This window comes from Pseudophryne corroboree (assembly GCF_028390025.1).
Source record: "Pseudophryne corroboree isolate aPseCor3 chromosome 3 unlocalized genomic scaffold, aPseCor3.hap2 SUPER_3_unloc_69, whole genome shotgun sequence".
Lineage (NCBI taxonomy): Eukaryota > Metazoa > Chordata > Amphibia > Anura > Myobatrachidae > Pseudophryne > Pseudophryne corroboree.
The window spans coordinates 425,340-440,456 of record NW_026967562.1 but is presented as its reverse complement, the minus strand read 5'-3'; the positions used below and the strand labels follow the sequence as shown (position 1 = coordinate 440,456).

The window sequence follows — 15,117 nt, the reverse complement described above, 5'->3', positions numbered from 1 at the left end:
TGTCCGCCTTTGCCCTCTGTTCGCGCTACACTGCCCCCGCACCGATTCGCATCTCCGTGGAAATGGAGCATTGCCCACCAACCCTCGTGACCGCCTCTGCCTGACAGGCAATCACATTTTCTGTGGCCCCTCCGCAGAAAATGCAGGCGCATGCACAGGATGGGTGCAGTGGATGCGCCCGCAACTTTATCAGAATAATTCAATTTGGATCACACACTGCGATCCAACCTGAATTAGGCCCAGTCACCATCTTACAGGCAGCCGGTGCAGGGACCAGAGAATGGGTGTTATGTGGCAGGAACGGGCTAGTTAGGTAACAGCCTGGCTGCTGCATTCTGTACAAGCTACAAGTGGTGCAATTATTTTGCTGGGAGACCCAGGTAGAGGACATTGCAGTAGTCTATATGAGATGATACAAGTGCATGTACGACATCAGGTAGATCTTCTGAGGGAATTAAGTGCTGGAGTCTGGCTATGGTCCACATATGAGGATCTGATTCTGGCTGATACCGGATGTCTAATGGTGTCACTCCACCATCCAGGACACTAATATTCTGCACATGATCAGCATTTTGTAATTCTGAACCCCCAAGCGTAAGTCTGGCTGGTAGCAAAGCTGAGCTGTAGCCCTGCCCTTTGTTGGTGAGCTTCTATCATAAGGACCTGTTTCACCAGGACTGAGTCACAGCGAACTGGCATCACCCACACCTGGAGCTCAGCTAGACATTTAGGATTGGTACTGGGTTCTCAGTACCCAGAGCAAAAGACAGGTCATCTGCATAGCAGTGGTAGATGAGGGCATGACACCTGATTATTTCACACTGTGGTAACGTGTATTGCAAAAAGTATAGGAGAGATGATAAGAACCTTGAAGAACAACACATGGCAATGATAAGTATACTCCAGAAGATTAAAATGGCTTCTCACCTGTGTGTCTTCTCTGGTGTGTAACAAGTTGTGATTTCTGTGTAAAACATTTCCCACACTCAGAGCAAAAAAATGGCTTCTCACCTGTGTGATTTCTGTGATGTATAACGAGAGCTGAGTTGTCTGCAAAACATTTCCCACACTCAGAACATGGAAATGGCTTCTCACCTGTGTGACTTCTGTGATGTATAACAAGATGTGATTTCTGTGTAAAACATTTCCCACACTCAGAGCAAAAAAATGGCTTCTCACCTGTGTGACTTTGCTGATGTCTAACAAGATCTGATTTGTGTGCAAAACATTTCCCACACTCAGAACATGGAAATGGCTTCTCACCTGTGTGACTTCGCTGATGTCTAACAAGTTCTGATTTCTGGGCAAAACATTTCCCACACTCAGAGCAAGAAAATGGCTTCTCACCTGTGTGACTTCGCTGATGTCTAACAAGTTCTGATTTCCGGGCAAAACATTTCCCACACTCAGAGCAAGAAAATGCCTTCTCACCTGTGTGACTTTTGTTATGACTAACCAGATCTGATTTGTGTGTAAAACATTTCCCACACTTATGACATGGAAATGGCTTCTCAGCTGTGTGACTTCTGTTATGACTAACAAGATCTGATTTGTGTGCAAAACATTTCCCACACTCAAGACATGGAAATGGTTTCTCACCTGTGTGACTTCTCTGATGTGCAACAAGAACTGATTTCTGTACAAAACATTTTCCACAGTCAGAACATGGAAATGGCCTCTCACCTGTGTGAATTCTTTGATGTCTAGCAAGTTGTGATTTCTGTGCAAAATATTTCCCACACTCAGAACATGGAAATGGTGATGTACCTGTGTGACTTCTCTTATGTGCATTAAGAGTTGATTTGTATGTAAAACATTTCCCACACTCAGAACAGGAATATGGTTTCTCACCTGTATGTATTCTCTTATGTATTACAAGAAGTGATTTGTATGTAAAACATTTCCCACACTCAGAACATGGAAATGGAGTCTCACCTGTGTGACTTCGCTGATGTTTAACAAGTTGTGATTTCCGGGTGAAACATTTCCCGCACTCAGAACATGGAAATGGCTTTTCACCAGTGTGATTTCGCTGATGTGTAACAAGATGTGATTTCAGTGTAAAACATTTCCCACACTCAGAACATGGTAATAGGTTCTCACCTGTGTGACGTCTCTGATGTGTAACAAGATGTGATTTCTCTGTAAAACATTTCCCACACTCAGAACATGGAAATGGCTTCTGACCTTTGTGTCTGCACTGATGTGAAACAAGTTGTGATTTGCAGGTAAAACATTTCCCACAGTCAGAACATATCAGTGGCCTCTCACCTGCCTTAGCTGCCTGATGGGTAATAAGCTTTGTGTTCTGTGTAAAACATTTGGCATCTATAGAACAGGGACACTCTGTATTTACTGTCAGAGCTGTAACAGATGCACCAATATCAGAGTGATCAGGAGAACATTTCCCAGGATCAGAGGGACCAGCTGATAGAGCTGGATGTATAATTGGGGTAATGCGGTTATCTCCTGGAGAATCCTGTCTACTGTCATTATCTTTTATGTCACAATCCGGGGATAACATTAGATGTCCTTCTGAGATATTCCTGCTTGTGTGTCCATCTGCTGGAAATAAAATACATTATGGGAATGTGACATTTTCTGTAACAATATTAATCTTGTAAACAATAGGATAAAATTACATTCTGGGACACTTAATAGTAAATGTGTGTATTAAAACATAACATTTAATGAAGGCTTTATAATAATGTCTCCTAACGTTACTCCTGGAAGCATTGGTAAGGTAGCATTCCTTTATGTGTGCTCATACGCTGGTAAACCTGTACATGTGTTACTCACCCTTATATAAGGTATATTGCTACAGCAGAGTAGGTGTGGAACAAGGTATTTTACATGCAATACACCATATAATACACTGCAATCATCATCTGCTAGGTTATAATCCATTGTTACACCCCCATCATCAGTGTCTTACTGTACCTCTACTCTCAATAGTAATAAGGATGATGTGTGTACGGTAAGTATGATACAGAGAATTACATATCAGGATCTATACAGCTGCCGCCATACTTCTGCTTCTCATACGTGTGCTACTGGCAGCAGTGAACATCTGAGTGAGAGTGCAGGGAAGACAGCAGAGTCTGATGAGAAAGAGATTGGATCTGCCTTTGCAGGGATGTACCACACCTGTCACCCCTGTTATTATATAAAATAATAAATAAGAGGGGCGTGGACTATCCAGACGTGCTTTCTGGAGCTCTCCTCACTAAGTGGTTTCTTATCTACCCTACCTAATAGCTCTCAGCCGCCGCTGGGACCAAGACCCAATCTACCAAGTCCCCCACTCCTCCTGCCCTAAAGCCGCTCACTCGGCTCAGTCTGGGCATCGTTCACTGCTGCAGCCTAGTGACGCAGCTGAAGCCACGGGCTGTATTCTGGGGCTACGTGTGCCCAGTCTTTCCTGCACGCTCCGGAGACCTGACTTGGAGGCGCTTTGCCTCAGGTGGGAGCACTGGCTCTTCCGCTACTGCTGGGGGCAGAACGGGCTGCGCACAGTCACCGGAGCCCGGCAGTGTATTGGAAAGTGAGGTGATGATCAAGCACTCTTGCTCTTTCTCCAAATTCCACTAGCCGATCTGCTAAGATATCCGTGTCGAACCCCCTACCCCGGAGACGTTGGACCTCTGACCCTGCTAGGTATGAAACATAGCTGCTGCTAGGAGAGAGGGTGGGGCTTGTGGGGCTCACCGGTTCTGTACGAATGTCCACTGGTAGGCCACCATCTTCAATGCCAACGCCCTTAGCACTCTACCTCCGCCCAGAGGGACATCTCCAAGCTCACAAGTGCCGCCCTCATGATGCTTCTGGATGCGTTGAAAGGGATATCCACACCCTTCTCCTGATACACGATCTACAGATCGTCCTTAGACATTCCGCTGAAATCCACCATCTTGTGCTTTCTCCTGCGCTGCAGTTACTCCTATATTAACTTGGCTTCTCCAATCAGGTGACCGAAAAGCCACCTAGGATTATCCCACCGTTATGCCAGCAATTTCTGGGACCGGACGGTTCTGCACAAAAGCCCTCGCCCTGCATCGCGTCCCGCCCCAGTCATAGAATGGATGTTTAGGCCACAGGGGATCTGGCCAATTAGGGGATTCCCACTTACTGTCAGTAACCGCCTACTACTGACACCACCCACTGCGCAGTGGGCGGGTACTACACTGTTACCACTAGACTCCTTGTTGCCATGGAGTCTGGAACCATGGTACTGCTCTTTATGCATCGACACGCTGCCTTACCACACCTGTGTGGTGTTGACGAATCACTAGTGGCTGGACTAGGACTCTGCACGGTAGCTGGCGGGAGGCGGAGCTTGGAGACGCTGAGTGCACCCTGGACAGCCAGAAAACAGAACTATGTTTGGCATAGCTCTGCAGATCACAAGATGAAGCTGTCGTCTTGAGGCAGATGTTTATTCACCCAGTCTTAAAAAAGACTTCCCTATTGCTAGGGGCAACAAGACTACAGCAAGATGTTTACAGCAGAGAGAAAATGGTATAATACCTCTGGATGCTCATAGGCCTCCTCTTTTTATCTTACTCTAATATACATACCACAGGGGGTAAGTCCACCATGCTATTCTCAACCATTGTTTATCCATGTGATGTGCATGCCTTGGCCACATGCACAGCTACCATTGTCCTCTATAGACGGTGGGGAGTAGTCACTCTCCTTTGACCGTCCCATCCTGGAGGGTTAGTATCCGCCCTGGTGACGCTCAGTCTAGGCTGGGGGAAGTTTTCCCATCTAAACTACTTCCAGGAATCTGCCCGGGTACCCAGCCCACCATCTCCAGCCTAAAATTGGGCTCCAGAGATGGGCAGCCTAGAACCCCGGTCAGGGTTTCCTGCCCACCGACGGTGATCCCTATGGAGCTCCAGAAAACCACTCAGCTTGTTTTAAAGCTGAGCTGCTCCTCTTTCTCCCCATGATACTTCCATGTGGGAGGCTAGAGAGGAAGGCATTCCATTTTGGGGGGAAAGTACTGGGGGAATCCAACAGCCTACACCAGGCATGTCCAAACTGCTGCCCTCCAGCTGCTGTGAAACTACATATCCCAGCATGCCCTGACACAGTTTTGCTGTTAGAGAATTCTAAAGCTGTGTCATGGCATGCTGGGATGTGTAGTTTCTCAACAGCTGGAGGGCAGCAGTTTGGACATGCCTGGCCTACACAGTTATGGATTCCCCCCTCCTGGAACACACAACCAAGTGCATTTCACTTTAAATACAATTCAAATACACTATACACATTGTTGCTTAAATATACACTGAGCCTGTGTCTGTCAAAGTCAGAAAAATGTCTTAGTGCACACTGCCATATTTGCACCGCACACTGGTCCGTGCTGCGCGTGCGTACGCTCTCCCGTGGAAGCGCATACTCGCAATAGCGTGCACTCGCACGCGCAGTATGCGCATTTACGGTAGAGTTTATGTGATCGTAGCGTGCGACTCATTAGTTGCAAATGTTCACAATTAATGTAGTTTATAGATCATGATCCCTTTGATAGTTTCTGTAAGTTTGGTTAAAGTACAATGTCCCAGAGCTGAGGAATCCCTCTTTGCATCGCACGAAGGGTCTAACAGGAATCATACTGCAGTGTTTGGTACCCATCGGAAGAGTATTTAATTAGCAATATTCCGGTGTTGGTTTGGAGCGTATTAATCGCTCGTGCGAATAGTTATGGACATAAGAAGTTTATGTCCATTTCTATGATTTGCACATACTCAGGTATGCGGCGGGAAACCCAGTTCCCCACCCACCTGAGCTGTTGGAAATCGTCACAGCCCACCTGTATGAATCACCCTATGACCTTTTGTTATGATACAGGGCCGAATTCCTTCGGCCAATGGACAATGGGATTGTAGGACCAGGAGATTGCATTGTGTGTGGGGCATAAATAGGCAGGCCGACCACATCCAGCTCTCACTCTCTCATCAACGGTTATCTGCTGATAATCGGGAGCTGGATATCGAGGCGCAGGCGATCATACCCTTCGTGCGTAAGTTCTCTCCATAATCATTGTCTTTCTGCGAGCCAATATCTCTCTTTCTCTCTCTATCTCTCTCTCTCTCCTCTTTTCTCTTAAATACTTCGTAGTATTATTGTATTGTATTGCATTTAGGTCAGTGTAGTATTGTCTTTTTGTATTTATTGTTTAGTTCTGTGGTTAGGAGGTCTCTGTTATATTGTAGCGTATCATATGTACTGTTATCCCCTTTTACAAGTATATTAGATATAATACAGTTAATAGGCTTTGGAAACCTAAACCAGTATCAGTGTATTTACTATAGGGTTAAGTGTTCACTTGAGCGTCGGTGACGCTCAAACAGCTTTGTAGATAGTCAGGTTACACAAGGTTGCATTTACACCCTGTACTCACATTAAGGTATTCTGTGTGTTTCATCGGTATAAGGTTTAATATCAAGGTATAGTGTTGTGAGCGTCTGCACCGCTGGTGACCTCCTCGTGGTCTCTAGCGTATGCTACGTTACAGCGAATCTTTCCCCTAGACATAACCAATAACGTGTCCTGTGATCACTGGGCCGTGAGCGAACGTGACGCTTGAGCGTCTCGCCTACGGCTGAGCGATCGTTACGCAAATAGCGTATCATTACGGTATTTCTTAAGTAAACCGCGTACAGTGTTCTTAGCTTCATAAGGGTTGTTTATACGACAAAGGAATTTAGCATTGTCAATTGCGGGCTCATCCGGTCCTTTTCACATCTGCACTAGGTAGATCAGCAGACATTATCCCTCCAGCAAAGGGTGGGAGGTTGTCTCATAGTGCTGGCGGGATAAGCGTCTGCTTCGCTTAGGTAAAGAGTGCTGAAGGAATCCGGTAACCGGAAGTAAGAACAAAACGCTTGTGTCTTTTTGAAACTGTTTATTTTTCTTTTGTCTTGCGTACGCACGCATATATCTGCATTTCTATTTCATTTTTCGTATATCACTATTCCTGTTTGCCAAATTTTATAGTTGATAGAAAGTGCTAAAAGGAGATTTGCTGTTATTTAATAAGTAGAGGTAATAGTTAAAGTATAGAACAAACACACGGTTTGTCTGAGATACAAGGCAGTCAGTGTGGATTGCGGTAGATGATCAGGGATCATTTACATTGATAAAAATATATTGTGTTACGGTGGATCCTTTGCATTGCGTACACGTGTCGCTAACAAAGACTAGCGTACGCAATCCAAAAGGCAGACGCACGCAGCGTTCATTACGCAACGTAGCGTCTGGTTACGCCCACGTAGCCCAAGTCACGAAAAGTTGAATTAGCGCAAAGCGATAATTAGCGCAAAAGCGATAAGTAACGCACAGCGGTAAATAACGCGACGCGGTAAATAACGCAAATCTATTTTTGGAAAATCTGAAATTTAGTTTAACAGATCCTGCTCCTAATTGGTAACACTCTTGGCCTGAAGACAATTTCTGCGCAGAAATAGATATAGAAACAAAGTGTACATGTGTTGAGTGAGTGTGTTTTGTATACAAAAGTTTATATAACTTTAAGGTGGAACCAAAAGGAAAGTCGGGTACTCGTCAAGGAACATACGTGTAAGTGACATATACGGTGGCCAGGGAGGCATCTCTGGTTAAATAATATTTGAGCATTAGAGTATAGCGGACCATAAGGTAACAAGACCAGGAGGTCATAAGGAACAAGACCAGGAGGTCGTAAGGTAAAAGGTCCGCTATAAAAGTCCAGTGGCACAACGCCTGGGGTGTTGGTGCAGAACCCATATAGGCCATACAAGCTCTGGTTGAAGGAATCGCAGCCGGAAACATCGATTCCATTGATCTTTCAGTACATGACAAGTAGTGCTCGTGTACTGAACGATTGGACCGCACGTAATTGTGTGCAGTAGTTAGTAATCTGACCTAAATACCATTAGAGTAAAGTGGTCACAAACGCTATTTGTACATTCTGACGTGATTTGTGTAATTTTTTATTTTTGGAAGGGAAGTTCGCTGGTCACTCAGGAACTATCTAACAACCCCACCTTTACTGGAAAGAGTAAGTGTCCTGCGGGTAACCCTCATATGTTCCAGTAAGTAAAGGTTCACAGGGGCCCTGGGTTGGGTACCACAGCTCTGGTTTACAGTGATTGCGGCATAGGCCAACGTGGGCGAGGAGTGAGTGGGGTACTCGGTAAACCGCCACCGCCGGCCTACTGTGGAGTAATTTGGTTGTCTGAAAAGGCTTGCTGAAAACCTTGATACAGAAAATCCAAGGAGGACTAAGCAACACCTACAGACTATGGGGGCCAGTTGCTCAGGTAGGGGGCGATCAACCCTGGTTCAGGTTGATTCTGTGAACCGACCAGTTGGGTCGGCACGATATGTAATGTGTGAAAAATATGGAATTCACACCGAATCTTTATGTGATGAATGGGAGAGAATGACTGTACAAGACAGGGACAAGTTCCCAAGAATAGGTAGCTTCAGTCCAGAGGTGTTACAAAATTTAAGGAGGAGGATATGTCTCGTAAAATCAGCAAAGAGACGAATTCAGCATCATGATTATTTACAGTTATGGCACCAGGAAGGTGAGATACAGAGAGGTTTGGCTCTGGCGGCGGGATCTGGGGCAGTCAGGAAGTTGATTGCCACAGCTCCTCCTCCACCATACATTGCAGGAGAGAAGTTGATTGCGGAGAGAAACGCACTGGGTAGTAAAACACAAACTCTTAGTAACACTGTAAATGTTAATGATGTTAACCAAATAACTCATGCAAGTATTAACCCGTGCAAGATGTACCCTGTTTTGAACCTTCCTCAGGAGTGTGATCAAGAAGACGATTCAGCAACAATTTCAGCTCTCTCTCTTGCAGCCACCATAGCAGAGACCACAGTAGGCACAGCGACACCCACGAGATTAGTGAAAGCCCCTAGCGGAGGGATAGGTGAGGTCGTGTCAACGGGTAAGTACGGCACCATGCACTACACTGAAACAATTGTACCACAACAAGCTGTAGAATCTACACAGGAAGAGGCTGTTAGAATTGCTCCTGTAAGGGTAATAGCAGTTCCCAATGGAAAAACAGATGTGTCTGGAGCCACTCCCATAAGGAACATTGCCATGTACACTCCATTTTCCAGAATGGAATTAAGAACAATAGTGTCTGAATTTCCTGACCCCAGGAAGGATTTAGTTGCTAGCCAAAAATACATCAGGGATTTAGGTAACACGGTAGAACCCAACAACAAGGATTGGCAAATACTGCTAAGAGCTTGTTTACCTTCCAATGTTGATGCAACTCAGTTTTTAGCTGATTGTGCATTGGATAAAGATGTACCGCTTACAGACGTGTACAACAAGGATAATGTAAAAAGGATAAATTTACAGCTAAAAGAGTATTTCCCTGCCGTTGTTAAATGGAATAAAATATTTTCCATTAAGCAAAAGGAGTCCGAAACGGCAACAGAATATTTTCACCGGGCACTATTAGAAATGGCAAAGTACACTGGTATAGAAGACATAAAGACCAACCCAAACCATCGAGAAGTAGCAGTATCTGTACTGATGGATGGTTTGAAAGAAACATTAAAAGCTAGGGTACAGACCACACAACCATGCTGGCGAGGTCTGTCAGTATCCACATTGAGAGAAGCTGCTATTGATCACGACAGAAATATCACTAGGCACAGGGAGGCGCAAAGTGATAAGTTGATGTCCGTAAGTATACAGGCGCTGACCACAAGGCAGCCTGCGTATGTACCACCGAATCCTGTGGGTAAGGCAAGTATGATAACATGTTATTCTTGTAACAAACCGGGACATTTTGCACGAGACTGTAGAGTAAGAAATGTACAAAGATCTTTTCAACCCCCTAGACAACAACACCACACACGACATTGGGAGCAGGGTCCACAGAGGCGGAGTTTTGAGCCACATACAGGGGAAACAAAAAGATATCCCCCAAACAGAGATTGGCATGCCTCTGGCAGTTCCCAGCTAACTCCCTCACAAATAGTTGCTGCCAATGGGATTCAGGGAGGTCAGCATACCCAATAGGGGTGTGGCCATACCTGTAATCTGCAACCAGTTAAATTGATTGCCAGTCTTGGAAGCGAACCAGAGATTGCAATCAATGTAGCCGGTAAAACTTTAAACTTTCTTGTAGACACAGGGGCGGCCAAGTCAGTGATCAATTCGACAGTGGGCATGAGAACCACTGGTAGGACAGTTCCAGCCATAGGAGTAACAGGAGTAGTCCAGCACTACCCTGTTAGCAAACCAGCCGAGATTACAATAGGGCCTTTGCATACCAAGCATTCCTTTTTGCTGGCTGCATCGGCACCGACCAATCTCCTGGGAAGAGACTTACTATGTAAAATGGGTTGCGTCATTTATTGTACTCCTGAAGGTGTATTCTTGGACATCCCTGAGAATCACGCTCAGGAAGTACGAGACATGTTAGACTCCCCATCAAAATTAATGTCACATTCCATTATGACAAATAGGAATCCATCCCAAGTAGAAGAGATGACATCTCAGATACCAGAGTCGCTTTGGACAAAAGATGGACAGGACACTGGATTAATGGCAAACGTAGCTCCAGTAGTAGTGCAAGTAAAAGATGGTAGGATAGCTCCAAAAATCCCACAGTATCCTCTGAAGCCAGAGGTGGAGTTAGGAGTTTTCCCGGTAATAGAGCGCTTGCTACAACAGGGCATTCTAGTAAGAACGTCCAGCACAGCAAATAGTCCCATCTTCCCTGTTAAAAAGAGTGGGGGGAGGGGTTACAGGCTAGTGCAGGATCTAAGGGGGATTAACAAAATAGTTGAGAGTCAGTTCCCCGTAGTGCCAAATCCAGCTGTCATCCTAATGCAAATTCCTCCCACTGCCAAATTTTTCACTGTTATTGACCTCTGCTCCGCTTTCTTTTCGGTACCTCTACACCCTGACAGCCAATATTTGTTTGCATTCACATACAGAGGAGTCCAATACACGTGGACTCGGTTACCCCAAGGTTTCATAGATAGTCCAAGTATATTTTCTCAGGCTTTGCATGATTGTTTACAGTCTTTCCAACCGGAAAGTGGATCAGTGTTGATACAGTACGTGGATGATCTACTACTGTGTTCTGATTCATTGGAGGCTTCCCTGAAGGATACGAAACAGCTCCTGTTTCATCTTTCAGACACAGGTCACAAGGTCTCCAAAGACAAGTTGCAATTATGCCAAGCTAAGGTAAAATACTTGGGACACTGTCTAACACAAGGACTGAGACACCTGACCGCTGATAGAATCCAAGCCATTAGAGACATGACACTGCCACAAACCCAGCAACAGATCAGGACGTTTTTAGGAATGTGTGGGTATTGCCGTAATTGGATCCCAGGGTTTTCCATATTGGCGCTACCTTTGCAGGAAATGGTCTCTTCAAACAAACCTGATCGGATTTCGCATACAGACGAATCCGAAACAGCATTTGAGAGACTCAAACAGTGCCTAACGCAGGCACCAGCACTAGGTATGCCAGACTATGGGAAACCCTTTGAACTATATGGAACAGAAAGTGCTGGGTGCGCAGCAGGTGTACTAACACAAAAACATGGTGATGCCAGCAGGCCAATTGCATACTACAGCGCTCAGCTAGACACGGTAGCGCGATCCCTCCCCACATGCTTGCGTAGCGTTGCGGCGATAGCATTGCTAGTGACGAAAAGCGAAGATGTCGTGCTAGGCCACAACCTCACAATCCATACACCACATGCGGTATCGGCCTTATTAAATTCTGCCCAAACCAGACATGTCTCATCAGCAAGGTTTACGAGATGGGAATTGGCATTAATGGCCCCAGTAAACATCACCATAAGGAGATGCAGCGCATTAAACCCTGCAACATTTCTCCCAGGTGTGCCTGGACAGGCACAAAGGGTGGGAGGTGAGAGTGATGGGGAAGGAGGATTTAATGCAAAGGAAGATACACATGATTGTATGGAATATTTGACCCAAAATTTTACCGCAAGGCCTGACATCAGTGACAATCCACTAGAAGATGCAGAACTCACGTTCTACACGGACGGTAGTTGTCACAGACAGTCAGACTCGGGAGACTTGTGTACTGGATACGCAGTCGTAGATGACCAAGACACCATAGAAGCGGAACCGCTAGGCCCACCTCACTCAGCCCAGGTTGCTGAACTGGTCGCCCTAACCAGAGCATGTGAATTGGCTAAGGGTAAGTCTGCCAATATCTACACCGATTCTAGATACGCGTTCGGGGTAGTACATGATTTCGGAGCGCTATGGCGTCTCAGAAATTTCATGACGGCAGCTGGTACACCGATAGCGCATGCTGCTCACATAAAAAGGCTTCTAACAGCGATACAGAAACCCGACAGAGTGGCTGTTATCAAATGTAAAGCACACACATATAGTCAAGACCCAGTATCCCTTGGTAACAGCCGAGCAGACGAAGCTGCAAAGCTTGCAGCTGCTACCCCCATACGGACAGACACCACACAACTGATGGTATTTAATACCATCAACACACGGAAGTTGTGTGAGATGCAGAATTTGTGTTCCACTCAGGAGAAGGCAGTCTGGAAGGCAAAGGGATATGGCCAGGAGTCCTCAGGGCTCTGGACGGATGGACATGGTAAACCAGTGGCCCCCAGGGCATACCTTCCGTGTCTGGCTGAAGCAGCTCACGGGCTGACTCATCTAGGCAAGGAGGGGATGTGCAAATTGGTAAGAGCATACTGGTGCGCCCCAGGATTCTCCTCTCATGCTAGTAAAAGAGCAATGTCATGCCTTACCTGTCTGAGAAAGAATATTGGAAAAGCAATACCAACAGAACCATCCCATATCCCACCTGCCGGCGGCCCTTTCCAAGTAATACAAATTGACTTCATTCAATTACCCCCATGTAGAAATTTGAAATATGTACTTGTTTGTATAGATGTTTTCTCGAATTGGGTCGAGGCTTTTCCAGCAGCTACAAATACCGCTATGTTTACAGCTAAGAAAATTGTGCAGGAATTTGTATGTAGATATGGTATCCCTAGAATCATTGAAAGTGATAGGGGTACCCATTTTACAGGTGATGTCTTTCAAGGAATGTGTAAGTTGATGGGAATTGATAGCAAGCTGCACACTCCGTACCGTCCACAGGCGAGTGCGAAGGTCGAAAGAGTGAACAGCACTATTAAAAATAAATTGAGTAAAGTAATGGCAGAGACAGGATTGGCGTGGCCAGAAGCTTTACCCATTGTTTTGTATAGCATCAGAACCACTCCCAGGTCCCCTCTTAATCTGTCTCCTTTTGAAATTCTGTTTGGTCGACAACCGCATGTCATGATTAACCCTCAGGATGATTTGAAATGTAACAATGAAGTAACTGTCAAATACTTGATTAACATGAGTAAACAGTTGAGGAATCAAAATGATAATCTGAAGTTGGTGATTCCTGATTTACCAGATAGTAATTGTCATGACATTGAACCTGGGGATTATGTAATGATACGAAATTTTCTACGCTCAGGTTGTCTTATTGATAGATGGGAAGGACCATACCAGGTCTTATTGACTAGCACCACAGCATTGAAGGTTGCTGAGAGAGAGACTTGGGTCCATTCATCCCACTGCAAGAAGGTTGCTGATCCAGAGAAGTCCCGTGATAAGGAACAGACGGTAGAGGTTGTATCAATAGAGTGTCTGTTCCAGGAGGACTGAGGCGGCACCTGAGCCTTGAAGACCGAAAGCAGCTGTCGACTCCCCTCTCCCTTTTATTGTTTCCTCCACTTCCCATCCCCTCTCCCTTAAAATTTCTTTTTCCCCCTTCTCATTCTTCTCTATTTCCTCCTCAAAGATGGACTTGCCCCAAGAGACTGTGATCCGGATTTTGATGTTAACCATGATGTTGACCAGAGCAGTCTGTTCCGGCGAGAGTACCATAGAGGTCGAAAGAGGTTCTGGAATGGGTTCCGATTATGATGATGGAGGCGTAGTTTTCCAAGATCAACCAAGCCAACAAGCAAAGGCGAGTATCAGAAAACGATCCGATAGAAGAAATTGTGATGGATTGTTAGCTGAAGAAAATTGTATCTGTAGGCTCTGTGATAATCTGGTTGAAGATGGATGCATAAAGAAATGCCAATCTAGTTTTAATATCCATATGGACCGGCATCCATTGAGTGACTATCACTCTCTAGCGGGTAACGTGTTGAACCAAACAGATTGTTGGGTATGCTCTCAAGTACCTCAGGGTCACAGCAAATCAGGGCTAGTACCATTTCCTTTAACGTTAGGGGAGGTACTTGAGCTAAGTGGTGGGAGACCGGTGGACCGGAGGTTTAACATCTCCAGCCCTCCTAGTTTGAAGCTCCACCAATACCATGTGGATAGGTCCCTCATATGTTTTAACATCTCCAATCCCAGAAAACCGGGAAATTGGGAAGTGTCATGGAGCAACCTTACCATGACCTTTTCACACAGAGCAGATAGAATGCCTACAGATACAGAACTCGTACGCCACATAGCCAGTAGAGGAAAATCATTCCGGTATCGATATACCTTAGGAAATAGGATTACTAAAGTTGGAGAGGTATCACCAGGATACTGTGCACATATCGTACAAACTGATACGTGCATTAGGCAGATGGAAGAATTAGGGTCAGGAGATTTCACCTGGAAGGTTTGTAACATGGTCATGTCCTTCTCCGTCCCTTATGTTCTCCCCGATGATGCATATTTCATATGCGGGAGAAAGGCGTACAAGTGGCTTGCCCCAAACTCTGAAGGATTGTGTTATATTGGAAAAGTATTGCCTGAAGTGATGACTGTAACACATGACAAAATGAAAGACATACACCGTGGTGCCCAAACTCCTTATACTCACACTCACTACGAGCACCTTGTTAAAAGACAACTGTCAGAAAGGTTAGAGCATCCGGCCTCTGATCTTATCCATGAATCCACCGGGATTCAGGTTCTGGTAGCGTTAGATTTCACTCGCACCGCTCGAGGTGTGATGAATTATAGATACATTTCCGCACTCGCCAATTTGTTAGATAATATCACTGAAATGTATGATGACACGTTTAGATACACTGGAAGAGAACTTCAAGCTTACAAAA

General features: G+C 45.4%; 2 protein-coding genes across 2 annotated transcripts in view; one reads left to right on the top strand and one right to left on the bottom strand.

Annotated features, from left to right (window-relative positions):
• LOC134984596 (gastrula zinc finger protein XlCGF57.1-like) overlaps positions 1 to 15,117 on the top strand; it is a gene marked incomplete at its 3' end in the record, with an annotated part of 179,930 nt that overhangs the window by 84,259 nt on the left and 80,554 nt on the right. The gene's annotated exons all lie outside the window — the stretch shown is intronic.
• The window catches only part of LOC134984594 (gastrula zinc finger protein XlCGF26.1-like), a 30,333-nt gene that overhangs the window by 7,303 nt on the left and 7,913 nt on the right, over positions 1 to 15,117 (bottom strand). Inside the window, exon 4 of the mRNA XM_063950143.1 lies at positions 985 to 2,562. Coding sequence (XP_063806213.1) covers positions 985 to 2,562 — 1,578 coding nt within the window. The remainder of the gene's footprint in view (positions 1 to 984; positions 2,563 to 15,117) is intronic.